Source organism: Embiotoca jacksoni, unplaced genomic scaffold (assembly GCF_022577435.1).
Source record: "Embiotoca jacksoni isolate LCO1_2020_lvr unplaced genomic scaffold, fEmbJac1.0.p SCAF_11, whole genome shotgun sequence".
NCBI lineage: Eukaryota > Metazoa > Chordata > Actinopteri > Embiotocidae > Embiotoca > Embiotoca jacksoni.
Window position 1 is genome coordinate 4,233,912 of NW_027185241.1, and position 27,541 is coordinate 4,261,452.

Sequence of the window (27,541 nt, forward strand, 5' to 3'; positions counted from 1 at the left end):
GAATCAGTTCCTGAAAATAGTGACTATGATCTGATCCCATATCATAGCCATCATGTATAGTAAATGTCATCAAAGCGCTTTGTCAATATATACAAGCAGTGTTTCTTTATGCACATTTCATTATGTGTGATTTTATGCTGACATACCTCCTGAGTGGGTAGTGATGAATCTTCAAGGCTGTAGTGGATTTTAAACTGCCAATATGGTTTGAACTGTTTGTATTACCATGGAGATACGGGGTTGATTGGGGTGATGTAACAAAAAAGGAAAGGGTTGGAATACTTGCACACAATCTGGACACACACAATGCTGAAAGTCATCCCTGCTCTCACCAGAGCACCCTAACGCTTCATGCAGGACTCTCTTGAATGGAGCTGACACCCTCCTCACTATTTATAATGTTCACTCATAAGGCACAACTCTACAAAAGCACGAGCCCACTGCAAGCAGACAGCAGTCTCCAGAGAAGCAGCTCACACTATATGATGTCACCGCTAACTCTCCCACATCCCACTTCTGTCGCACTATGCTGTCTCATCACGCCCCTTAACGAGACTGGGACGTTGGCCTTATGATACTTTTGCACCTCTCTGGTGGGTCCAAATAGCCTTTTCAGTATAGATCTTTTTCTTAACCTTACTGCCCCGGTGCTCTCTTAGCATTTCATGTCCTCCAAGGCTATTAAACTCACCACAGTGTGTTGAATCATTGATTTTGTCTCTCTGTGCATGAGGTGGCTCTGTAATTGCTGGTGACAACAGTGTTGCCTTACGGTGATATTTGTTAAATTAGGCTTTAAAAGATTTTAAAAGAGGTGATCGGTTATAATCTGGTTGCTCAACTTCAAATTAGAAAAATGTCAACAAAATAAACTTTGTGTCTATCACTAATTAACCCAAATTTCCACTCCGCCTATACAAATGTGTCATCCCACTCATAATCTGACTGCAAGGTGGTGCAATGTAAAGCTAGAACCTATTTATGTCTCTCATATTAACTCGTATACCCTCTGATTTGAGCCTTCGGATACATCAACTCCGGTTTGTCCACAAAGCTGTCCCCTAATCAAACAAGGAAGCAAATATAGTATGTGACAATGCTGAGCTGTCTCCTCTGCTTTGGTCTCAAACAACCCCTCACCCCCTTCTCCTCCCCCCCTGCAATGCATCATCATGTTTTCACCTATTCACTTTGCATCTCATAAAATAATGTGCATCTCAAGATGTCTTTGTCCAGTGGGCGGACAGTGCTGGAACACCTATTACTCACTCATGCTTGAGCCTATTAGTCTGCAACCATGTCACGCCATAGGTCCCCTCCGGCCATGGTATCTTTTTTTTGTTGCTGTGTGTGTGTGTGTGTGTGTGTGTGTGTGTGTGTGAGTGTGTGTGTGTGTGTGTGTGTGTGTGTGTGTGTGTGTGTGTGTGTGTGTGTGTGTGTGTGTGTGTGAGTGTGTGTAGACATTTGGATATGACTATATATGTGCATAAGTCCAACTTGCAAATTTTTAATATTTGTTTTCACCTGTGTACACTTGGTGTGAGTGAGTGAGTGAGTGTGTGTGTGTGTGTGTGTGTGTGTGTGTGTGTGTGTGTGTGTGTGTGTGTGTGTGTGTGTGTGTGTGTGTGTGCGCGTTGGAGGGCTGCGTACACAGCGTTACCCCCGGCTGTGACCCACAGCTGCAGTTTTCAAGAAGTCAGGAGGAGTCTCCGTGTGCTGTCTCTCCCGTTCCATCACACATACTGACACACGCCCCCGCAGTCCAAGTGTGTATCTGTGTGTGTGTGTGTGTGTGTGTGTGTGTGTGTGTGTGTGTGTGTGTGTGTGTGTGTGTGTGTGTGTGTGTGTGTGTGTGTGTAGTCTAATTTACCTCTAACATGTTTTTTTTTAGCACTACAGGGTGACACTGAATCTGCAATGACAGTGATTGTCTGCATATGAACTGCATACTATATTAAGGTATATATGAATATATATATATATATGATAATTGATCATGCACAGCTACAATAAGGCCATTTACCTTGATATTTCTGATGATTTAGGCCTCACTGCATCCACTGAAAGTCTGTCAGTCTCTGTTTCAGTCTTCCTCCTCTCTAAATATGCATTCAACAGCTGTCTCTTTCTCTCTCTCTCTCTTCTCCATCCCACACCACTTTGCTCTTGACAAATTGATGTGGAGCGCTTTTACATAACAACTATGTAACACACACATACACTCCAAACACCATCCCCAGCGCCAATGTAAACTTCACTTAACCATTACACATACACTTCACTGCAGGTGTAAAAAAGCCCGGTGTTTGCAATTGCAAATGTGTATTTGTAAGTGGGTTTAATTTTTCTCTTTGAAGAACATAAATGTGGCTTCCATGTTAACTATTGCTTAGAAAGCATGCAAAGGACGGGAGAGGAAGACGGAGGGAGGGGTGGGGGGTGGGGGGGGGAATTGACATTCTGCACGAGCGCCGCGCTCCGCTCGTGGAATAATGATTAGCTCCTCAGTATTCTAGTCACATATGCTTCACTATCAATGAGAGAGGGAGGAAGTGGCAAACATGAGGGAGGGGACACAGAGGGAGGAGACAGCAGGAGGGGGGGTGGCAAAGGGGGAGGGATGACGAGAAGGTTGGGTGTCACACAGCCAGAAACAAGGTGAACAAGAGAGCAGGGGATGAAAAAAAAGTGAGGGCTAATGGAGGACAGAACAGAGTGTAGTATGACATCAGCAGTAGATGGAAGCGCGAGCGTGCTGCAGTGTGCTCACACACACATACACAGATGGACGCCGCATGCGTTAAAAGAAAGCAACACTCGAGACAAATTTTTGCAAACTGAAAATGAAGCTAGGGCAAGCAGCGCATGCTCACAGACACTCCCATGCACCCTCGCAAAGAAATACACCACTACACACGTGGAGAATACTTTGTCAAAGTCACAGCAGGTACAGCCACCTCAGCAAAGAGAGAGACAGAGGCTGTGTCGCGGGGGGGGGGGGGGGGGGGGGGGGGGGGGGGGGGGGGGGAAGAGACAGAACAGGGGAGTGATGATGATGGAAAAAAAAAAAAAAAAAAACAGAGAGGAAGGAGAAAATAAGAAGGACAGAGGTTGGGGAGGAAGCATATACACGCCATAAATATATAATCACAAGGCATAGAGTGATGAATGTACACCATTACTTAAATAGGTCAATCATACATTAATAACTACAATATGATAATAAAGTTGGGAAGTCAGCTGTAACCGACTGAGTAAGTCTGCATAAGTGCACTCACTTAGTCAAACACAAAGAACTACATCATGTTGCTGCACGCCCTCTAACTCCGACTTTATTTTCAGGACGGATTATTGTGCGCAAAGTGGAATGTTTTCTTAATTAGGATGAAAAATCTTTAACTGAAGTATAGTCTTTAATTTAGCAAACGGCATACTTTAATGTAACACATAAGATTGCTTTTAATGATAAAAAAAAAATAGATAAACCAAATGTTGATGCTTTGATTTAAGCAGACAAAAACACTTTTAGGTTTACAGATACTTGAATGTATATCATCTAAACCTCGTCAAGTGCACTTACAATTTCACCACATTGCAGCTGTAATTACATCAGTGGGTACTGGGTTACATGTGCAAAACGGATAGGAAGATTAGTATTACTAGAGCAGCTAAACATCACTAAGGATGCATAATTTTGACTTGCAAATATGTAACAACACCTCAGGCAGAGGTCACCATTGTCATTTGTGAATCTGAATTTCCATCTGTGGTAGTCTATGCAGTGTATATAAATGCAACTTAATAAAACATGTCTATAAAAAAAAAACAGTATAATTTTTCTCGCAGGAACGTATTGTGTAGTGCTGCACATACAGCACATTGACCTTAATGTGATTTATGATAATTTACCTCTCCTGTTGACTTACTAGTATGCGTGATGTTCACTAGTAAATCGTTTGACCTTCAATGGCTGTATACTAGTTGTGTTGTGATATTTATCTTTCATCGCTCAGAAATATATATAAATTTTACTTTATTCTTTGTTTATTCGCTGGATAAAATCAGCTGCCTCTCCAACACATTTAATTGTTTTGCATGTAATTCTTTGGGCAAAATGTGTTAGTTTTATATTTAATTGCAGCAATTAATCCATTAAGAGTGCTCATACATGAAGCCAAGTGTCAAACAAGTCGCTGAAAAAAAGGACATTATAACAGTTATTATCATATATAAATAAAAAAAAATGTCTCCATGGCTAAATTGCATGTCTTTTTTTCAGCACAGTGCTAATCTGTCAGTGAAGAGAATTTTTCTGTCACGTTACCTTGGAAACAAAGCTTTGCCCGGTAACTCCAACTTGCCAAGATGTCAATAAAACTGCCATCCAGAAAGCATGTCTTTTATACTTCCTTGGGGACTCGGTTGTTAGTGGGTTTATAGTGACTGTATAGGAGTTTACTGTACGTCGGTATCTTTTTTTTATTTCCAATGATGTACTATAATATCCTCCAGTCCGATTATTATCGCATGACTGCAAGGCTTGTGCTCGAACAAACCTTTCAGACCATGTGCCACTATGTAGTACCACATCCTGCACACGCAGACAACTTTTTTCCTAAATTCAAATTCACTGATTTTTTTTTTTTGGGGGGGGGGGTCTGACAGAAATCGAATATAATATTCATATATAATCACCAGAAACAAGTCACTCAAAGGGCCCTTTGTATCACCATCGGGAGCAGATCCTCCTCAACGGACTGCCATGTTTCTAAAGAAGCCCAGAACGGACAAACCAAACTCTTGACTTTTTCAGAGACTTTCTTACACTCTTGGAAGGGGAGGGTGAGGCGACAGGTTTTCAGTTGATTGCAATCCGCAACCTCACCGCTAGATGTCTCTAAATCCTACACGGTGCTCCTTAAACAACATGACTGTGCCAAAAATAAACACAATACATTTATTAAAAGAGAGCGCTCACAAATATCCCTCAAAATCATCCTGGGTAGGTTGTTGAACTAGTCAGCTAAAATAATAGAAAAAATATTTGTAATGTCTCAGCTAATGGGTCTATTGTTTTTAATAGTTAGCTAGTTCAAAGTGATTAAGCGGTTAAACTGGACAAAGTAATGCATATAATGGAGTAACTGTTGGGTAGTTGAAACAATTAGCGACACCATGTTCACCAACAAACAGGTGAAATAACGCTGGGTTGCTAAAAGAGGCGGATACTGTTAGGTAACTGTTTGTTGGCTGAAATGAGTAAAACAAGATGAGGTAAAAACAACAACAACAAAAAAAAACCTGTTAAAATACTCAACTAAAAGTGAGGAATAGCTGAAACAGCTACAAGTCCCAAGTGAATTTTTGGTTGAAACGTCACATTAAATGATACATTATTTAACTAATTAAAAAGATAGCCAAAGAAAAGAAAAGAACTGATAATATGTGATAACATATGACTGATGATAGACGTATGGTTGCGCATTGAAACCACCTGAAGAGCGTGCAGGAGAACCTACGGTGGCGGCGAAACTCTTGAGGAAATGCAAAAGTGCTTCGCTTGTACCTGTTGGGCTACTGAAGAAACAACATGGCAGGCTCCGCGGCGGAGGACCCGCTCCCTATGTAGGTACGAACGGCTCATTCCAACATCAAAAACAGAACAATTATCAGTTTCTGGTGATTATACACAAATAATAATAATAATTAAAAAAATTTTTTTTTTTTAAATCTGCCAATAGATGCCCTAAAATGCCGCGCACCGAACCTTTGAGCGACCTTTACAGTGATTTATAATAGTTCAAAACACGGCTAACCACTTCATAGCTGCTGTTCAAATATTCTTACCTTGAGATGAGAGCCGCAAACAGAGCTCCTGGTGTCCTCCACCTGCTCGGGAGGGACACTGTGATGTCAGCGAGTTTACTGTGAGAGCTGAAAGCTGAATATGCACATTCTCTCCTGAGGGTCACTTGTGTATTTTTAGTGTTTATGATATTAAAAAAAAAAAAAAAAAAAAGTGAGAATAAAAGGGTTGCCCAGGGTGAGAGAAGCTATACTGCCCGTACTCCTTTCTGATTATTTTTTTTTTTTTTTTTTTTTTTTTTCATTTGCAACAAGGACATTCCTCAACCTCATGGTTATTTTAGTGCCCATGTAGCTCCATAATTGTCCATTTCATCTGGTTGTATTAAAAGATAAAGACCCTCTAATCTCTGCCTGCTTCAACAGCCTATATATAGCATGAATAATTTAAAGACATAATTGTAAAAGCCAGAACACATGCGGGAACATGGAGAAGTTTATCTTCCTCCCAGCGATGCACATGCATGATTTGAAAATCATTTTCTCGTGGTTTGAGAGTATTTTCATCCATGAGGCGCGGAATAGAAAAACCTTTTCAGTTTTCCATCCCAGTTTATGTGAACTGAAGGCTTATTTGAGAGGTCAGAGGGATCAAAGGTGTCCTTGAAAGTGTTTTTAAAATTTAATAGCTACCGTGATCCATAATTCAACGACCAAACATCTCACCATTTTAATGATCGTGTGTATTTTTTAACACAATGCTGTGCGATCACATTTTCACAATTCATCTTTCTGCATCTATTTCAATCAAGGCACCGGCTATATTTATGTGCTAACATTATACTTAAATGCTCCATTTTCAGACTATTACTGCATTACTTTCAGATTATCTGATTAAAATGACATCGTAAAAAAACATGTTATTAATTTGTTCAAATGAAAACAGCTTAAAAAAAAAAAATAGCTGCGTTTGTCCACAATGATTGCATCCTCTATCCCAAAATGGACAGTTTGAATATGCATTTATAATCTTGGTTGTTGAACCAATGCAGAGATAGTTGTTTAACGACCGAGACATACATGACATCTGTCCTCAACCGGCAACTATCAAACTTAAATTACATTCACAGCTTTTTTTTTTTTCCTTCCATTTATGCTCGTTAAAAGCCCAGAATGAAAAAAAATGTATAACAACAACAACAAAGTAAAGTCAGAGCTACGGATCGCACACGGTCAGACGACGTCCCGTCATCTGTACAAAAAGACGCGTAAACCTCAATCAAACCGCTTCGACGTAGCACGTAGGTCTCGTGCTTTCGCCGCCAGCGTCAACCGCTCGATTCGCACCTCGGTGTTCGTGTTATTTTCCGTTTTCATGTTTAGGCAGCAGGTACGATAAACCCCCCCACCCCCTCCCACACCGGAATATCAGCGCTCAAGATTTGCTCGGAAGGAGAGAGAGAGAAAAAAAAAAAAAAAAAATACATGTATTTATTGACTGGTTGTCTGTTGACTCTCTCATGAAAAGCAATGAAAACCGACCGCATCGTTTGGCACCGACTTCTATTTGCTCTTCTATTTCCCGATGTGCTTCTCGCGCTGCAGAAATGCTTGCCATTTCCTCGTTTCTGTTCCCCGCACAATCATCAGCATTTCTGCCTCCATGACATGAAAACAAACTAAGACCGAGTGCCTGTGCGTGCGTGCGTGCGTGCGGCTTTAAACCCCCCCTGTCAGCAACCGCTGGGTGGGAGACGGCCATAAACTGCGCTTTGGACGCTATAATGGGCCACTGCAGCGCTGGCAAAACTTATATCACATTATGCCTCTTCCAATTCAGACACAAATAGGATCATTATTTTTGATAACTATACAGCAAGTGCTGGATAATTTCATTACACTACTTGCCACTGCATAATGCTGTACTTCAGCTAGATCATCATAAATCTCAACGTACCTCTGTTATTGTTGTGTGTAATTACAGCACAAAACCAATCAATACCGTTAATGTCCTTCAAATTATTGGAACGTTATGGTTGATCTACACGCATAAATCTACTTTACTCTACCTTGAGCTAATATTTGCGCGCGCGTGACGATCTGAGAAGCTGCAGTGGACCGACCGCTGCCGAGCAGGTGTTTAAATATCTCGGCAGAAGGCTTCATACTGTTTGTCAAACGCCAGAGGAGGCCGTTTACAGCAGGACCCGTAAAGCTCATTCCATCTGATGGGACGGGGCCAATGCCCTCGTGTCATCCTCCTAATAAAATGATGGACGCTCACGAGTGTAAAAGCTGAAGCGTTTTATTTTTAAAAGAAAGCAGAGGACATTTCATGGGCAACCACGTCTTGCCGTAATAAATAGGGGCCCATGAAGAAACGCTCGCAGACAATCGAGGGCCGATTTCACGACCTATTTTTCCAATTAGTTTGAAAGACCGCTGGATGTTTCTTCCTCGTATCAACATCTAAGTCAGCAGTTTATGTCTGTTTCAGCACTGTTAATAAATGTATTATCTGCTCAAGGGACGTTGCAAAATAACCACACCAGCAGGGTTTTAAGTTTAAACTGGCTTTGAAATCTACCAAACTATTTACATACAAGGTAATAACTTCAATCCTCAAGATTTTAAATCCTTCAATCGACTCGATTAAGCCTTCGGTCTGTCTCTACCGCGCTGTCGCCGTTATCTGCATCGGCGTCCGCTCTTCATACAGTCTCCTCCACGATGAACTCAATCGCGTGCTGCGGCGACTGGCTCGTCTCCACCATCGTGATCTCACTCCCGCCCATGGTGATCGTGGGAACAGTGATGGTCTGAGTTCCTAGAACAGAGGAGGGAAGGATGACGACCTGCGAGGTTCCGTCCATGCCGCTGAGCTGATCGGACGGGATCATGACCGTCTCGGCACATCCTTCAGCTCCCTGCAGTACGTAGATGGTCTGCACCGTGCCGGAATCAACCTCCGCCGCGGTGGCCAGAGAAGACAGCACTTCGGCCCCATTCAGCATTTTCTGCACCTGGGCGGCCTCGGCTGCGTGCACCACCTGCTCGCCCATTTCCACCGGCAGGTCTCCGTGGAGCCGGATGTGTTTGTCCAGGTTGGAGCGGGAGCGAAAGGCGGCGGCGCAGTGAGGACACGGGTAGGGCTTCTCGCCGCTGTGGGTGCGGGCGTGCTCGGTGAGACGAGCGGCCACGCTGAAACTCTTGCCGCAGATCCAGCAGCAGAAAGGCCGCAGGCCGCTGTGGATACGCTCGTGGTCCTGCAGATGGGGCAGCTGGCGGAAGCACTTGCCGCACGTGGAGCACTGTTGGAGGGACGGAGGAGAGAGGGGACGCGGAGAAGGGGGAAAGTGGACAAAATATCACAAAAATTAAAAAAAAGAAGGTGAGAGGGTGTCAGGAAGCCGCGCGGACATTTCACAGACATCGACATTTTGGGAGACCTCTCTCTGTATTTTTATGCAGATGCAGGGCGGAGAAAATAAATGTTACGGGGGAGGACAAGAGACAAAGGACAGATACAAAGCAATAAAAGTGTTTCATGTATCAATTGTTTGGTCAATAAGACGTTAGAAAACAGTTTGAAAACTAAGGTGATGTCTCCAAATAGTTTGTTTTACTACAAGGAATACAGGCAAACACTAACATTTAACAGGTCGGGGACAGAGAATATTTATCATTTTCTGCTTTGTCATTGTCTGCTGAATCGATTCTACAACTAAATGTTACAGCTCAGAAGGAGTATATTCAGTCACAAAGAGCACAAGAAGCTGATAGCTAAACTATTTCTAAATAAAAGTAATCACACTACAGTTGTACCTTCCCTGCCACGCCAACATTATCTCTGCTCGCCCGCCAGAGTGCGGACAACGAACTACAACTAGATACTTGATTAAACCTGAGGCACGAATGATATTATTGAGCTTTAATCTGATTCCCACCGGGGACACTCAGATTGAAACTGTAATCCCTGTTGACAGATCTCCAGTTTCAGTATCTCTGTGAAAGGTACTCTAATAGAATTACTTTTCCTGTTGAATTTGCTCTCTACAACACAGAGCAAATACAGGTGTTCCTACGGGAACACTCGGCGTATTTGATATCAATTAAAAATGCATCCCCATAACTGGCTCCGTGTTTGACAACCAACGCTCCTTGAACCTCAGTCCTTAGCGTGCCCGATAGATGTGGCTCAAAGCAAAGCCACAAACATTAAATCAATTCCTACAGCCCGGCATGCCGAGACGGGCTCGGGTGGGTCTATAGTTGATGTCCTGCCTCGTCACCAGAGCAGCAGAGAGAGAGAGAGAGAATCCCAGAATAGTAACAGGCACAGAGGGGAGCTGACAGGCCCTAACTCAGCCCTGCCATTAATCACAGGTACACATGGAGGGAGGAAACACCCGCAGGACACACACTGCACAAATGGCCGTGGTCCGGAACCAGAGAGACGGCCACAGCTACGAACGGGTGCAACCGTGAAGAGGGGAGGGGCAGCGGGCCGCCCCGGATTTCAATTTGAAATACAGGTGTACAAATATTTGAATGTTTTGTATGAAGAGAACAAGGTATGACTCTGAAGGCTGAGAGAAAGTCCCTTTTTATGCGCACACACACGCACGCACACACACACACACACACACACACACACACACACACACACTTCTTACCTCAAAGGGTCTCTCATCAGTATGTGTCCTCATGTGAACACTGAAGGTGGAATTGTAGGAAAATTCCTTGTGGCAAATCTGACAGCGGAAGCGGGGTCGGTTTTTGGACCTGCCGAGCGTTCCCTGGAAATGCGCCAGCACGTGCTCCTCGAGGGCACTGTTGGAGGTAAATCGGCGGCGGCAAGGCCTCACTGGGCATTTGAGTGGTGTCTGGCCTGTGTGGGACAACCGGTGGAGGTCGAGGCCCTCCTGGGTCATGCAACGGTGGCCACAAAGGTCACATTCAATCTGAACGGGGGGGGGGGGGGGGGGGGGGGTAAAGACACGATGGGAAAAGAGACGGGAGGGAGACAAACCGAAAGGTTAGGAGAAGGAGACCAGAAAGAGGGAGGTGATTAATGCAAAGAGCGTCCTTATGGTCTAATGACGCCACCACAATTTTGTTGTTCCATTCCAAATGGGGACCTTTGTTAGATGTCACCGCTCTTGGAGTAAGCCAACATTTCCTTTCGGTCAGCTACGCAATAAGTGAAAACTCAGAGTGTCTTTTTTTTTCAAGCAGGGAAAACCTGCTAAAACTAGAAATACGACCTTGAAGTTGTATTCCTCTGCCAACGAGTAAATTTGTAGTTTACATCCACATCTGTCCAGATTCATAATATACAATATGTAACGAAGACTTTGGGCAATGAAGCACATTCTGATAGAATACTAAGTTGTACTCATGACAGAAAACAAGGCTTCAAAAATGGAGGTTGCTGCAAAGAGGCTACAAATTCTGGGGCGTTGATGCTTCACAGCAATCTTCAACCCAACAGCAGAGACGATCTATACAATCACCACAGTTTCAAGGTGGACATCTCCTTCTGTTCCTGAGTTATGGTCCCAAATAATGACCAGACAGGGTTTTTGCAGAACATTCTGATGGAGCAGGGAATCTGACCTTTGAAGTTTTGGATATAAAAATGTCATCACTTCATCATGACATATTTTTGGTGAAATTTGGTCAAAAATAGCATTTGAATTCTTGAGATATGTCCACAAACATGTTTTGTGGAGTCACCGTGACTTTTGACACCCAAATTGTAAGCAATTCATCCCCTGGGGTCAAGTGAACGTTTGTTTCATATTTGAGGATATTCCTTAAAAGGCAATCCCGAGATAAAAAAAAAAAAAAAAAAAAAAAAAAAAGTTCACAAAAATGAGACGGACAGACAACACCAACGCGCAATGCTTCTCGCAACGGCGGTATATAAATATCCATGAATGATATTCCCAACCTGCCCGGTGCAACGTCCGCGGCCCTGGCCCCTTCCGCGGCCAGTGTTCCTCTCCTCCTCTGACGTAGGGCAGCGCTGCAGGTGGATCTCCAGCACGGACTGGTTGACAAACTGGGAAGAACAGTGAGGACATGTCGCTGGCTGCTTGTCTGTAATGGAACAGAGTCAGGTTTTAGACAGGTGGTCGTGCTCTCTGTTCAGACCACAAGACACTGTGCCATGTTAATATCTGATGGCAGCGCCGATTGCCAGACCTTGTGCCAGCAATCGTGAAGTGACAGGTGGTACGTACAGAAATGGCTGGTGATGGGCAAACTGTCAGATGCACACAGTTTTTCCGTGTCAACAAAGAATATGCCAGAGTTTAATGGCTATGTATAATGTGATCTCACAGGGAGAGTTCAAGGCAACAAATGCATGCTACAAGATGTAAAAAAATATGAACTTGTGTCGTAGCGAGCGAAACAACTGGTCATTTAGTCAATTAGTCTATAAATTAAATAAAAACAATTAACAATCCATGTGTGTGTGTGTGTGTGTGTATATATATATATATACACACATACATATATAGGGATTGTTAATTGTTTTTATTTATAGACTAATTGACTATATATATATATAATTAATTCTTGAAGAAAACAAAATTGACTATAAGATTTGTTGAATCCAGCTGTGATGATTTGCTGCTGTTCTGTAGGGATGCACCACTACCAGACTGGTATCAGGCAGTTCTCAACAAACGCAGGGTATCAGGCTGATGTGACACATCCATATCAAATAGAGTTACTTAGTCACTGTCATAACAAAAATCTGTGTTTTTACTATTAGTATTACTATTCATTACATCATAGCGGACCACAGACTCTGTTACAGCATTAGGTTAGCAGACGATAAAAAAATAATCCTGGACAATTTGATGCAGCCGGGTGTGTACATTTTAAATTTGAGAAAAGCACATTGACATCAGATCAGTAATCAGTATTGATATTTACAGAGTTGAGGTATCTGAATCATGTCGGTAAGGGAAAACTTTGAGTGGTGCGTTACAATTTTTCTATGTTTCGTGGCAAGTTATGTGAAACATTTGGGAGTTGTGGAGTGTCGGTCACCTAAAACGAGTAACCCCATTATTTTACCTTGAATCTTTAAATGGACATTTTTTTTTATTAATTACTACATATACATTATATTTTCATGATAAATTCACTGGATACTCATTTTCTTGATTAACTAATTAGTTGTTTGGGCTATGCAACATGAGAAAACAGCAAAACAAGTTCCTATTTAATTGCCGACATTTTTGCATACTCATTTTCTGCCAATGAGATAATTCATCAATTCATTGATTCATTCCTATTCAGCTGGTGTCGTTGTTACATTCTGGCAAAGCAAAGCAAACTCTCACTGGGTTGCTCTTGAAAAGCTGGCTGGGAAACTGCTAACATTGATGGTTCATCAGCATGTCCACAGCCCGTCATGCCAATATCTTGCAATCTGTTAACCATCTGTACTGTCTATCCCACCCTGCTCCCTATTGGGACCCTCTAATTAAACCTTTAATAAGGACAATCTCAGCCTATTGCCCTGAACTGATCAATAGATCAATCTCTCCAATCATCTTTCTCAGAGGAGCCACGTAGCTCTGACCCCTGCTGCACGCTGACTCCTCAAGCTTAACTAATGAGGTTGCCGCGCCAACACCCCCCTGATTAAGATGTAGTGTCAACATGTTGACCCAATTCATTTACCTCCACCTTCCTCCTCCATTCCACATGCCACACAAATCAATGGGAAGTCACTGACCTAAAGCATTGGCGGAACAATGCACATATACCATGGATGTATGTTTGCAAATAAACAAGACAGGCCACCCAGGCACGCTGATGTGTCATTTATTGCCGACTTTGCATTAATCAATACTAATTCACTGCATTCTGTGCTGATAAGAACATCATCTCTAATTGGTTTCCGTTACGACGAGGCATACGGGGGCTTTGCGTCTGGCTTCTTGGTGTGTCGGCCACAATTCGTCACTTTCTCACAGATAAATGGTGAAGAGTGCGAGATATGTAACGCGAGTGGAGATTTAATGACAATAAACATAGTCCAGCACAGATAACTCACATTGGTCCTGCTCAGCATAAAAACTGGGGTGACCGATATATGCAAGGCCAAGGCTTGGACTCTCACCTTGGTGCAGGAGGGAGTGCAGATCCAGGTCTTTCCTGCGTCTGAAGGCCTCTCCACATTCAGGACAAGGGAACGGGTGGCTGGTGTGGAGCAATCTGTTCGGACACACAAACATTAACAAGTTATAAGCACAACCACACAAACGATGCAATAGTGCACAAAGTTCTTGGTGTTGTATGATCCTCGTTTTCAGTAAAGCAGAGAAAACCGAAGAATTTCCTTTCCTTTTCTTTTTCGAATTGGCCGCAATTCTTAAAGTAAAGGCTGTTAAATGCAGCATCCCATCAGTAAGAAAAGCCTGAGCTGTTTACTCACAACTATAAAATAAAAAATGTCCATTAAGACAAGTGCTGCATATTTATAATTAAGTTAACCATTAAAGCCAGCAGTGCAATTTCAGCTTTAGAACTGCATAAAGTAGTGCAACCTTTCACTGCTTTCGTAAACAGAGATCGTTTCAGAAAAAAAAAAACTTTACTGGATTTTTCACTTGATGAAAGCGAGCGGGCGGGGTTAATTGACCCGCACGGTGTGAGCAGAGAAGTTGCAAATTCTGGCTGCATAGAAAGGCCAATTACAACTCAAACATTTTGTATAAGTTTAGTAAAACTGGCACAGTCTCCGCCCAGCTTTAAAAGCTAACCCTGCTAGCATGCTTTAGCCGACAGACGATCAACGGCGTCCTGCCAAAGCGATCAAGGTGGAACTCGAGCTAATAGTAATGACCGTTTGTTTCATAAGCTCAGGTACGTCGGCATAAATTAACTTCTGACCGACTTCTGACAGTAAGAGCTTGATAACCACACGGCCCATCGAATCTCAAATGTTTTGGTACGAATACACGGACCGCTACAGCCCCACTAAACACACAATATATAATTCCTTATGTTATAGAAGAAGAGAAGCGAGATTTCAAATTAAAAATATCATTATAAAAAAAAAAAAAAAACCTAAATCTACCAATATAAAAACTTATATAAGTCATAATTCAGACACATAAAAAGTCATGCTCGGTCTGAACTGCCACCCTTTACTGTATGTGACTCGTAGGATTACCAGCAAGTATGTGCTTGGCTGTACTTCAGGTCTAATAAGGGCCATTAGCATAGTGTATACCGGCTGAAGATAAAAGAACAGCAGTAAACTGGGAGGAGTTAGACTATATTTATCCATTGCATGGGTAATAGCCTGAGGGGAGGAGAGAGGTGTAAGGATGTATTCACCTAATGCTGCATCATGCATACTTTCCCAGCATCCAAAAAAGAAAATACTGCTCTGAGCAACTTCTCATGAATCACAACAAATACATATAATGTTTAAGTTGGGGAAAAAAAACTTCATCCTTTACTAAATATTGAATACATTCAAGTATTTGTATCACATCTTCATAACTGTACTAAATTGTACTGCTTTCAGGTGACGTTGCTGCAAATGTACTTAACCACACAAGTCACTTAAAATAACGCAGGATGCTAAAGGTGACGTGCAAGGACCCTTCAAGGGCTGCACAAGAGGCCAGACTGTTTCTGTTCCCTGTTAAATAGACAATAGAAATCAATATTTCAGGGACAGCTGACCTTGAGGCAGCTGGGAAGAATTACAATTTCAATCAGGGCCACCTCTCCTCCGAGCTAGAGGTTCTTTGATGAGCAGCAGTAACGTACCAACAGTGTCACTCTTAAAAGTACGTATTTCACTGACTAGAGTTAAAATGGTAAGTTGATTAATTGATTTGTCAAGCAAAAGAAAATGAGCATAATTTTGATAAGTATTGAAGTCAATTTTCATGCAAATGAGCAACATTTTCACACTGCAGCTGTTCAAATGCGATGACACTTTTCTTCATCTTTGACGATGGGAGACTGAACATTGCTGTTTAGTGTGATGTATTTGTGAACTTGGGAACAAAAATACTCAAAGTGTTTTTCAGTAGATGACGGACTGTATGAGCAAACTGCATCTGCTCATTGAGTGTGTTCAGTATGCTGAAGTTAAAAGCTCTGGAAATAGCTTGTTAACACCGCTCTGTCAAAATGAATCTTTTTCAAACTAACCAATCAACTTCAGGATGTCACCTTGGACACTGTGAAAAGCAATTTTCTCTATTTTCTGACATGTTATAAACCAACTGAGGCATCACAAACATAACCAGCAATTTAACTTATATCTAAATATCTATAACAAAGACCATATCACACCTAGGGGCAATTTGTAGAACCACCAATTAACCTGACACGGTGGGAGGAAGCCGGAGGACCCAGAGAACCCACGCAGGCACAGGAAGAACATGCAAACTCCACACAGAAAGCAGTAACCACTGCACCGCCTAACTAATAAACCATAACACTGATTCCTGATTTTTTTTTTTTTTTTTCCCCTATATGATTTAAATTAGGCCACCGGTTCTTACAACATGTTACTGGATTTAGCAGTCAGTATCAAGGCAATCAGAAGCATAATCCAGAAGTTTTGGTAACTTTTATGGGCTTTTGTCTCTCTGTTTGCTCTAAATTTGTCTCTAGCACACTGCATTTAGGATAAAAAAAAAATAAAATAAATGGACAACTTTTACATTTCATTTTACAGCATCCACAACAGTACTGTCCAAACAGATGAACAGTCACGATTGTAAAATGTTAGTTGTTTAATTATCATGCAAACAATTACGACAAACAATTTAATTCTCTTTTTCTGTTCATTTATTGCCACTATTATAGCAATATAAAAAAAAACTAATCACTGTTTAATTATACACATACACCTTATGAGGAGGATGTGTCAATTTATGGGCTGTGATGTTTGGTTTTGCAGCTAAATTATGCTCCATTGTGTTAATCTCAGTAAAGGTTTATTGAAATATGGTCAGATGAATATTAGAAGTTAAGCGCCTTGCGATAAATAGTTGGAAGGTAATTCCCGACTCGTGTGCCTTTAAACAATAGCAGAAGAAGGGCATCATTAAAAGGAGCAAGCTCAAATAATCGCAATCAAGTGATTATGTAGAAATTGTGACCGGCCTATTTGCTGGTACAACAGTATGCAATTTCCACATAAAGTGTAAAGTTAGTGCTTTAATCTTACACCGTTTTATTTCACATATATACACCGTGGTGTAGGGTATCTGCTCTCCCCCTGTTCAGACATGTTCACCAGGCTCTTCCCCCAGTTCTGGGTTGTTATCATTATCATCTTAATTTACTGGGCCTCTGTCTGTCAATCATATGTGGCTGGAGCTCCAGGGCACCCAGACATCTCGGTGCGTTTGCTACGCAGCTTAAAGGTCTTGCTGAGGAGTCGGACACGGCTCAGCTCCTACAGCTGATGGCGAGAGGGAGAGAAGGCTTTATCTAAATCCTGCCCTGGGTTCTGTTTGGACCTGTAATTCTAATGTATATATGTGGTGAACAGAGTTGGAAAATCAGTTATTTCCACTAAGACCTGCAAATAAAAGAGGCTTAAAAAAAAATGAGAATGATGTTAGCAAATTATTATTACTTGTGATGGTTCAGCTGATCCTCGGTGCTGAAGCGTGAAGGACAGTTAGAACAACAGAAGGGATGAGCAGCTTCATCGTTGTCCAAGGTGCACACCTGCAATGATGGACATAACAGTCAAGGTCAATCATAAAAAAGGATTTCCTCAAAAGTTATTTACAATGATTCTTTTTTTTAATTTTTTTTATTTTTAAAAGATCAAATTCAGTTTTTATTACAAAATAAACAGTAAAACGGTGGAGACTGTACCGGTTTGCGTCCACGCTTGCGGCGAGGGTGTGTTGACGTATGAATGAGTTGGTGTCTCTTCAGGGAGGCTGCCTGGGAGAAGTTTTTGACGCAAACGTTGCAGCTGAAGGGTTTGTTGCCCGTGTGGCTCATGCTGTGGCGCAGCAGGCTCTGGGAGTTGGTGAACGACTTTGTGCAAACCTTCAAAACAACAATAAACTAGGATTAGTGCCATAGTTGTATTTACAACCTTTTTAAAAGGTCCCATATTTGATCATTTCCTGTTGTATTATTTGCGGTTTTGATATCCAGAGGAAGATATTTAAGTTTTTAAGTAACAAAAACCATCTCAATAAAGTTTTACATCTCTTAAGTTTCTCTCTGGAGCTTTACCAAAGACAGACTGTTTGTGTCTGTGTCTTTAAGATGCATTGATATCAACCACCCTCTCTTTTCATTGCTGACTTTTTTCTGGCTTGCTAGTTTGCATGATTTATTCCAGATAAAGTGCTCAGGGCGGTCATATGACACTTCCAAGAGTTTGTGACATCACAAACTTATTGAAATACAAATGGAAAAGTTGATGAATATGGTTTGTATGTATTTGTCTGTAAACAGAGTGTTTTGACACTTATAAACACTTGTTTTATAATCAAAAGGGGATAGACACTCTCAATTCATCTTCTCAAGGGAATAATCAAAGTTGTATAGTTGAAAGCAAAAGTTGAGGCAAATTACATATCCTGCTGATTTTTTTTAAAGTGAAAAGAGAAAAATACAATCCCGCAACAAACAGACATTATATAATGGGCATTTCTTCAAATGTTAATGCACCATTACTTTATATTTCATGAAGGTTAAAACAAATATAGTAATTGTAGTAAATACAAAATGTTTTAGAATATTTCTACTTCATTGTTCTGTCATCACGGTCCTTTTTTTCCCAACATCATTTGCCCAGGGGTGCTAAAGCTTTTGTGGACAACTACATGGCTTCCTTCGCTCAAATAAAATATGTTTTTTTGACAATTTCCATTGTGCAAAGACACCAGGAAATCTGTCAAATATAATGAGGTTGGAGGTTCAAATTGTGTCATCCTCCACGACGAAGCATTGCATCATCTGATCAAAGCCACTGCACAACCTAAATGATCTTTACATCAAAGCGAATCCTCCCTCAGACTCGGGAGAGGGACATTTTGATTAGATTAGTGATTGTCACCTTGCATGTGAAGAGCTTTTCTCCGGTGTGGCTGTAGACATGGGTGCGGAGGAAGACACGCCTGGTGAAGGTTTTGTCACAGTAGGGGCAAACGTGAGGTAGTGGTGTGCGGGCCCAGTCCTGTAGCAGCTTGGCAGGTGGAGGGTGATTGGTGTTGTCTGAATCCGCTGCAGTACTGCCCTCTAAATCATCTTTAGTGCCTGAACCCTTGTTTCCTGAACATATAAAAAACAGTTTAGGGACAAAACAGCTTGCAACTAGTTTTCATCCAAATTAGATTTCGACTTTATTAATCCCAGTGTGGGAATTTAGTTGAAATGGGCTTTAAAATGAATTCCACTTACCTTTGAGTGCATTTCCACTGAGGATCCTGAAAGAAGGCCTACTTCTCTTAGGAAGGGGGGAACCTGATTCACTAGCAGAGGCAGGTGAGGAGAGCAGATGCTTTGAGCTTTGCGAGTTATCCTGAAGTTTAGTGGAGGCTGTTTCGTCACCAAATTCAGCGCCATCTGCCACCTCTGTCACCGATGTGAAGCGGTGCTGCCTCCAATGGTACAGGTACTGGGTGGTGTTCATGAAGCTCTCGCCACAGTAGGAACACTTGTGTAGTGGCTCCTCCAGACAGTGCTTCTGCTTACGATGTGTGACCAGCCCTCCCGCATCGTCAAAGCTCTCCCCGCACTGGGTGCACATGAATAACTCAGGCTGCGTGAAAGTGGACGTGACACTGGTGGTGGAAGGAGCGGCAGCCTGCTCCGGCTCATCGGTCCCATTGCTCTGAGTGTTAACTTCTTCCCTTGACGTCACTTCAGGAACCACCGCCACCTTTTCCTCGCCCTTCTGCCGGTGTTGTTTGCGGTGATAGAGGAAGAGAGTGGTGTTCAGAAAGCTTTCCCCGCACACGGAGCAGCGATGCAGAGCTTCCTCAAAGCCGTGTTGGGTCTTGCGGTGGGCCACTAGCTCAGACACCAGGCCGAAACATGAGCCACAGTCCACGCACAGGAGCACTGGTTCAGGCTTAGGCTTCTTGTTTGCCCCTCTCCTCCTGGGAGACGAATCATCTAAACTAGAGGCTGAAACTATCACCTCAGTAACAGGAGGATCAGAGCTCTGAGATGAAGGGGTCTCTGCAACCTCCTGCCTTTCTACACTCTCTACACATTCATCCACCGGTTCTGGCCTAATGTTTTGGCTCGTTTCACTCTGCGAGAAAGAAGAATCTTCTGGATTTAAAGGTGAAGTTGGGTTCTCAGCTGAGGAGGTCTCTGGCTCAGGTTGCGAATCAGGGTTTGACTTGCCGGGGGCAGACTGCTGACATGTCCCTTCTTTGCGGTGGTTCTGCCAAAGGTCGAGGCTCTTGAAAAGTTCATCACAATCCCCACACTGGTATAGGATTCTGGGCTTGTCTGTTGATACCTTGGCACTGGCTGCAGGCAGCTTGAGTGTACCTTGAATAGGCAGCAGGGAGGAGTATCCTGCTTGGACTTCAACCTGTGGGACTGTCTTGGATATATTTAATACCTGTTGCTGCAAAGATGAGACAGAAAAACAGAATATATCAGGGGTTATCTTCAATGTTTCACTCACTTTTTGTTTTTCCATGGTCAAATAAATTGTAATAATCATCAAATAGCAGTTTCAAGTCAGTTTCAACCTGCAGCGTTTTTCTTTAATTTTATTCTGTCTGACAGATGAGGGATGATATTTCACTATTGAGGTACTGAGGTCAATTAGAGCGGCATGTGTTTGGAGCCGAGGATCCAGCGAGAGCTCCAGACAGCCGAGATAAGGCCTGAACCGAGCCGAGCCGATAACTATCAAAAGGCCCATCAGGGTTGAATAGGTCACTCCACAGGGTTTTACATTTGCTCCCTCCATCCATTCAGATGATAAAAACAGAACATCAAGGTCGAGGTTAAAGGCATCTGGAACTGCCTTAATCAAAGCGGTTCAACATGACTCACATACTGCTATGATTTGTGGGCCTTTGTTGTGGTATTGTTGTGCTGACGACCACCTTCACATGTGGTCTGGTGATTCAATAGCACTCTGATTGCATTTAAACCTTCCATTACGGTGTATTTTATTCATACACAAATACTGATCATATGTTATCACAAATAAAAGAGGTCACAGGCTGCACCTATGATCACCAGTTTACGCACGCACGCTATTATGACAGTTGAATAAGCCACTATAAACAGTTGAATAAGCCACTATAAACCTACATGAAGGCCAAGTCATATATATATAAATAGTAAAAAAAAAAACTGACACACAGTGAAGAAAATACAGTGATATGGGTTGGGTGCCGAACTGCCATACTTTTATGGCACTGACCCAATTGGATCGGTAGTATTTAGCATAGAAAAATGCCTTATTATTTAGTACCAAATTGTGATGCCATGGCTACATCCGTACCAACACATTTTCGTTTTAAAACTTTTGCTCTATTTATGCAGGAGAAAATCTCATCAGTTTAAGTGAGCAACAGCAGTACGTAGCGTCTACTTGGGTGGCACGCCCACATAGATAAAAATCACTCGATTTCAACTTATGTATCTTACATAAGAACAGATTTTTGGCCGTACACCTGTCTGGGTTGCATTCACTGTAGTAACCGGAGGCCTTTCTGTGTGCAGCCAGCAGGTTGGCGTCAACTAATTGCATGTGGGGAATTTATGGGAAATTGGTAAATGTTAGTGTCAAGCGAGTACTTGCATGTGAGGCACTTGGAGGACATCTGTTAATTGTAGCTACAGAAAGTAACCTGATATACACGCTCCCCCTCTAAACGGCATTAATACTAAAGACCTGTATCGCAATGTGTAATGTAATTTTCTTTTACTTAAACTTTTTTATAAACTAGGCATTGAACAAAAAAAACAGTATCGAAGTTAAGGTATTGGTCAGCCCTAAAAGTGATAAAAATGTCGTGTCATACCACATTACATTGTTAAAACTACGCAAATCACATCTGAAGAGAATATTTTCAGGATGTTGAAGAGTAACGTTTGCAGATGTGACAGGTGAGTTACACTTTAATCAAAAAAGGAAATCAGAAGAAGGGGTGAATTTGCTCAGTTAGAGCAGGGTGTGCTTTTTAAGAAGCAACTCACCAAAAAGTAATATCCTGACTTGTTTTTGAGGAGACTTCTGCATAACGTTCTCCTTTAGAGCCTTCCCTCTCTCCGCATTGATTTGGGAAATCAACAACCACTGTTTCATATCAATGTTTCATCATGTACACAGAAATTATGATAATCTAGCTAACGCAGTCAGGACTCTTGCAATAAACCCACTGACGGTAAAGCAAGGACCAGGAAGCCATAAGGTACACAGGTTTTATAGTGTTTCTTCAGCTGATTCGTCCGCGAGAAGGCCAATGAGCGATCTATCAGGAGAAAGGTTGGCACTGACTGATGCCTTTCTCATGCTCCTCTTCCCGCTGGCGACTCGGGACGCAATCTGTCTGTCATGAGTGTCACTGTGCTTTATGGGCGTGTGTTGAAGACTGTAAGGATGGGAGTCTGGGCACGAGCTCAGACAGCCGTGCAGTACTGCTAAACGAGGGCCAATGACTGCTTTTAACCCTGAGGGCTTTCCGAAGCTGTCATGGGAAAGGCAAAAGACAAGAAAAAGAAAGTGTCAGCTACCGCACCAGCCAGCTGAATATGTCAAAGTTTAACAGAATAACTCATCTTGTTATACAACTTTCAAACAAAACGGTCTTTTTTTCCCCCAACGAGACGAAATGTAAAAATCCTGAATACAGCGCATTATGTAAAAATCTGCAGGCCTCTCAAATGCACTATGAGCCCAGCAATGGAAATACAACCACATTTACATACAAGAAACAGGAGACGGAGGGAAAACACACACACACACACACACACACACACACACACACACACACAAAAACAGAGATGCAAAAGGGTACGATAGTCACAAAAATAACAAAAAAACCAGACTATTCATTATTACTGGAGCATGAGGAACATTCTGGTGATTCAGATGGCCTTGACGGATACCGTATAAATATGGCATCCAGGACCTTAATCTGGCCTGCAACCTTTATCATGTCCTTCTCTTCCTACTTTCCTCTACTGTGACTTATCCAATTAATGCCCAAAAATAAAGCAGTACTTGGTTCTATCTATATTACCCACATTTTTCCTTTAAGCAGCCCAATATGCTCTGACTTGAGAAAATCTTGTATACACCAACACTTTGAGAACAGACCTTATCCAACAACTCTAACATGTACGATGTATGCATATAAGAGCTTATTCAGAATATTTGATTTGAGAATCCTACAGTCCATAACTAAATGTACTACCAGCGTTACACCTGTTTGCCTCACTAGTGACTCATTACTCCAATAAACAGCGTGCTAATGTGTTATACTGTCAGTATGCTAGACAGGAAGCAGTTCCAGGTTGCACTTATATTTAGAGAAAATAATATATTGAATAATCTTCTGGCCTTAATACACAACCATTGTCAGTTTATCAGGGTAAAATTTAGGGGTCTGAAAAATGTACTAATACTATGACTAAAGCCCCTTTTCCACTGCCTGTACCAGCTTGGCTTCACTCTACTCGCCTTTTTTGGTTTTCCACTGGGCAAAAGTTGTGGATAGTTCCTGGTGCTATTTTTGGCATCACCTCCATCGAGGATCCAAGCGAGCTCAGCCAATACTACAAGGTGATGTGAAAACACTGCAGACCACTGATTGGTCAGAGAGAATCATCGCAATCAGTGCGTCACTGCGTGCGTGATACACGACTTCCTCCACAAAGTCACGAGCCAACTACTCACTAGCCAGGTGACTATAAAAGCTGCAATTCTATATATTTTTTTTAATTCACTGCACTGTTCACCTTTTTTCAGCAGTTTTTCTTTCTGCTGCCTTCAGCCTGTGCTGAAACAAAACTCGTTTCTCTGCAGTGGCAAACAGCCACATATTGTTTTTGTGCACGCGTCACGTTGAGGAGGACGTGCCGCCAATTTCATGCGACATCACTATAGCAACAACGCTGCGTTGTGGGGCTACTCTGCAGTGAAAAACTAAATCCAGGCACCCGGTACCAAAAGGGAGTAAAGTCGAGCAGAATCGAGATGGTTCCCAAAGTAGCAAAGAGGCTTTATAACAAATATTCTGGAATGTTTTTAATAGTATGTTGTATGTGCATGTACATGTTGTAGGTCAAATGGAAATGGGGAATCTAGCATAGTCAATTAAGGATGAAGGTTTTTTTTGTATTATGATTATTATTTTAAAAAAATATATGGTTTCTAACACTTGGAAAATATGATGAAAAAAAAAGATTTTAGCTTGTTAAATAAAGGGAAAATGTGTCATGTCAGGTAACAATTACACCACAAACATAAATCATCAGCACGTATGAAAGCTTTTTGGGCCACTATCAAACCCTCAAAAAAACCTAATAGTTATTCTATAATTAAAATTATTAAATCATCTAAATCAGGTATAAATACACAGTAACACCTTGAAATGAGTCAGTAAATAATTACAAACAACGCAATGTTAAGTGCTCCGACCAAGGTCACTATTGCTGTGACGAGCAGCAGAGCATTGTCAATTTATGACTAAAGTTGTACTTGTCACTTCAATGACATTCCCCAGCTATGATTCAGAGGTTTTTATGCGATTACACAGTTGGTTATTTGAGGACAAATCATCACAATATTGAGTCTTAGTCCTTTATTACCCTGCTAAACTCGAATTGGACAGACATATGATGGAAAGGGGTGTCGACTGTGCCAGTGCTTACCCGTGTCTGCAGCACTGGAAGAGTGACGGGGGTTGTTGCAGATGTGTCTGGCTGTTCCTCCTCAGCGGTGCATGTCAACTGGTGCTTGAGGACCTCTTCCAGAGTGTTAAACTCCTGGTAGCAGGGGAAGCACATGTACACTGACGTAGTCTCCATGGCTGCCAGGGGATTAGAAAAAAAAACAAACAAAAAAAAAACATTTCATAAGAAACGCAGCAATGCAAAACTGATTTAGATGAAGGTGCAACAGTTCACAAAACGAATGCATGCTTTGAATATGAAAGTAATATCACGACGTGAGCCTTATACTGATGCCTATCCACCGGTGTATTACATTTGAAGTTAGGTTGTGAACATTGCCCTCTCCTGATGAAAAGAAGCGCCTGCATATATTATCGAGATGAGAGTGCCGGGATGCTAATTCTGGGGTTGCCAAGATTACTCACCATGTGCTGAGGCAGAGCTAATTGTTATTTTGACCATGCAGCTTTCTGTTCAGGTGGAGACCTTGCAAAGTCTCTCCCTCTGTGCCATTTCCTGGGCTGAGCTGATGCTTAGCTCCAACATCAATTAGATATGTACTGTAATTGGACCCTCTAGACGTGCAGTCGAGCTCATGCCGCTGCCGACTGTGACAATAATCAAAACAAAATCTCTGCAATCCTTCGCACTCACTGGATACCATCAGACCTCATACCGCACAAGCAAGGCTCCTCTGATTAAAGAGCCATACAAATAGAAGAACCCCAATGAAAGACACAAAACTTCTATCTTTGAAACGCACCAATGTGACATACTTTCTAGTTTATCACTTGAATTGGCAGGCAACAGAATATATAGAATAACAGATACATCTGTGAAGGGATGTGCCATATTTGTTTAATATCGTATTAAAGGTCATATTTGAACTTGTTGACACAACAGTAGGAAATATGTTACTTTTGGTCCAAAAACGTGAACGACTTCAGTATTGTGGAAGTGGTTTGGGTACAAAAGATGAAATTTCGAAACCAGTGTAAAATGTTCAGAGTTTGCTGAATGTTTGAAGGCAAACTTTTAGGTTTATGATGATATATAAAACTATAACACTTATATATCATCAAGAATATAGTTATCGCAGACATACCCCGAAATATCGTGATATTGTTTCAGGGCCATCACCCGTCCCTATTTTTGTGTGTGGTTGAGGAGTCCAATGAAAGACAAAAGCCAATGTTAGTCCGTCTCTACTTACTATTCAACTTCCCCAGCCTGGTCCAAAATGAGTCCCTACTAAAGACGGAAATCTTTGAAAACAGGTCACAAAAATAGTTTCATTTTTTTCGAAAGGCATCTTGCCAAAGAAGTAATTTCCTAAAGCACACAAGTTATTCGCTAATGTTTGTTAAAACACGACTAAAATGTGTAGTTGGTAGACACTATTTTCAGCTGCAGATTTGGTGATTTTGCAAGTGTTTACAGCAGGACGGCGTGTCCACCTGCCTTGAACACATCAGTGTGAATCACTGATGCGTTTTTTTTTTTTTTACAAGTTTTTAGGGCAGAAACTGTTCTATAATACACAGCAACAAGCTTCAACGGGCATTTACTACTTGGCAATAATAGATGGTGGGATGAATTCATCGTTTTCAGTATTTTCGTGGGACTTGTTGATCAGAAGAAAAAAAAATATTGATCCTGCCCCCTCGTTGAAATGATGCCCGGTGCCATTTTTTTTTTTTTTTTTGTCCATCCTACTTGCAGAAATACAAAACCCGCTGCATTTGTGCAACACGGCTCCACCCCAGATCCACCATAAAGGATCAGGTGATATGCGGGTTTGCGTCACCTGCAAGAACCAAACGTTACCTGTCCCTTTTACAACCAGTCACTCCTGAGAGCCAGGTGGACTTAAACTCGAGTCGAAACGGTATTATTGACATTTTATGACACGCACGCCGGAGGATGAACCTGACGTTAGCCGACACTCGCTCGTGTTTATCGCAGGGGGCTGACGTCACTCGGCTGCATAGCGGTTAGCTTAGCGAAAGCTACCTCGCTTTTCCAGCAGCTTTATCTCTCCAACATGAAACGATGGCCATCTTTTTAACAGCTAACGTGTCCGCGGCGTGCTTCAAGCACGCTTCCCTTTGCTAGCTCGAAAGCTAATAATAATAATTTTAAAAAAAACAGCCTACAGCTAAATTCCTTGATAGCGGGCGGCATAGTCGCACCAGCTGGTGACTAATATCCCTTTTACCACTTGGACCACTGGTGCTTCACTTTCTGATACGAAGAAGAAGAAGAAGAAGAAGAAGAAGAAGAAGAAGAAGAAGAAACCGAAGGAAGAGGGCGGGATACGCTTCTTCGGTGGTATAATGGCGGCGACAGACGAAAAGTTCACATTAGCTGTCTCCCCCCCCGTTGAAATCCGCCGTATACACACATCGGTGTCAAATTGATCGCGGAAAAAGTAGCGTTCGCGTAAAATAAGTGCGATTAATTCAACAAAACTCACCGCATTCAGGCGTCACTGGTCGAGGAAATAGGCTAACTTCAGGGTTTTTTTTTTTTTTTTCCTGCCTGTTAGAAGGCTCGATCTGATTGGCTCGATCGGTCCGCGCGTTGACCAATAGCGTTCGAGTACACAACGCAGGGAGTCTGGAGTCCAAAAGCGCGCCAGCAGCAAAAGTAGCAGGGACAGTGCAGGGGTTCAAGAGCATTGACATATATATGTATATATGCATATATATATATATATATGTGTGTATATATATTTAAGATATATATATATATATATATATATATATATATATATATATATGTGTGTGTCTATGCCTTTGAACCCCTGCACTGTCCCTGCTAC

At 42.0% G+C, this 27,541-nt stretch overlaps 1 protein-coding gene across 2 annotated transcripts; it reads right to left on the reverse strand.

Moving 5' to 3' along the window:
- Positions 1 to 8,096: 8,096 nt before the first annotated feature.
- On the reverse strand, positions 8,097 to 27,249 carry znf574 (zinc finger protein 574). Of its 2 annotated transcripts, none has more exons than XM_069142380.1 (10): positions 27,194 to 27,249; positions 24,697 to 24,854; positions 19,243 to 20,425; positions 18,899 to 19,113; positions 17,698 to 17,877; positions 17,450 to 17,544; positions 13,955 to 14,049; positions 11,762 to 11,910; positions 10,482 to 10,769; positions 8,097 to 9,116 (listed from the first exon to the last, which is right to left on the reverse strand). In XM_069142380.1, exons 2-10 carry the CDS (start codon positions 24,850 to 24,852, stop codon positions 8,517 to 8,519), a joined length of 2,961 nt encoding a protein of 986 aa, XP_068998481.1. In that variant the 5' UTR covers positions 24,853 to 24,854; positions 27,194 to 27,249; the 3' UTR covers positions 8,097 to 8,516. The 2 variants fall into 2 exon arrangements, with proteins under 2 accessions (XP_068998481.1, XP_068998482.1); XM_069142381.1 differs by lacking the exon at positions 27,194 to 27,249 and adding an exon at positions 25,931 to 27,166.
- Between the last annotated feature and the right edge of the window lie 292 nt (positions 27,250 to 27,541).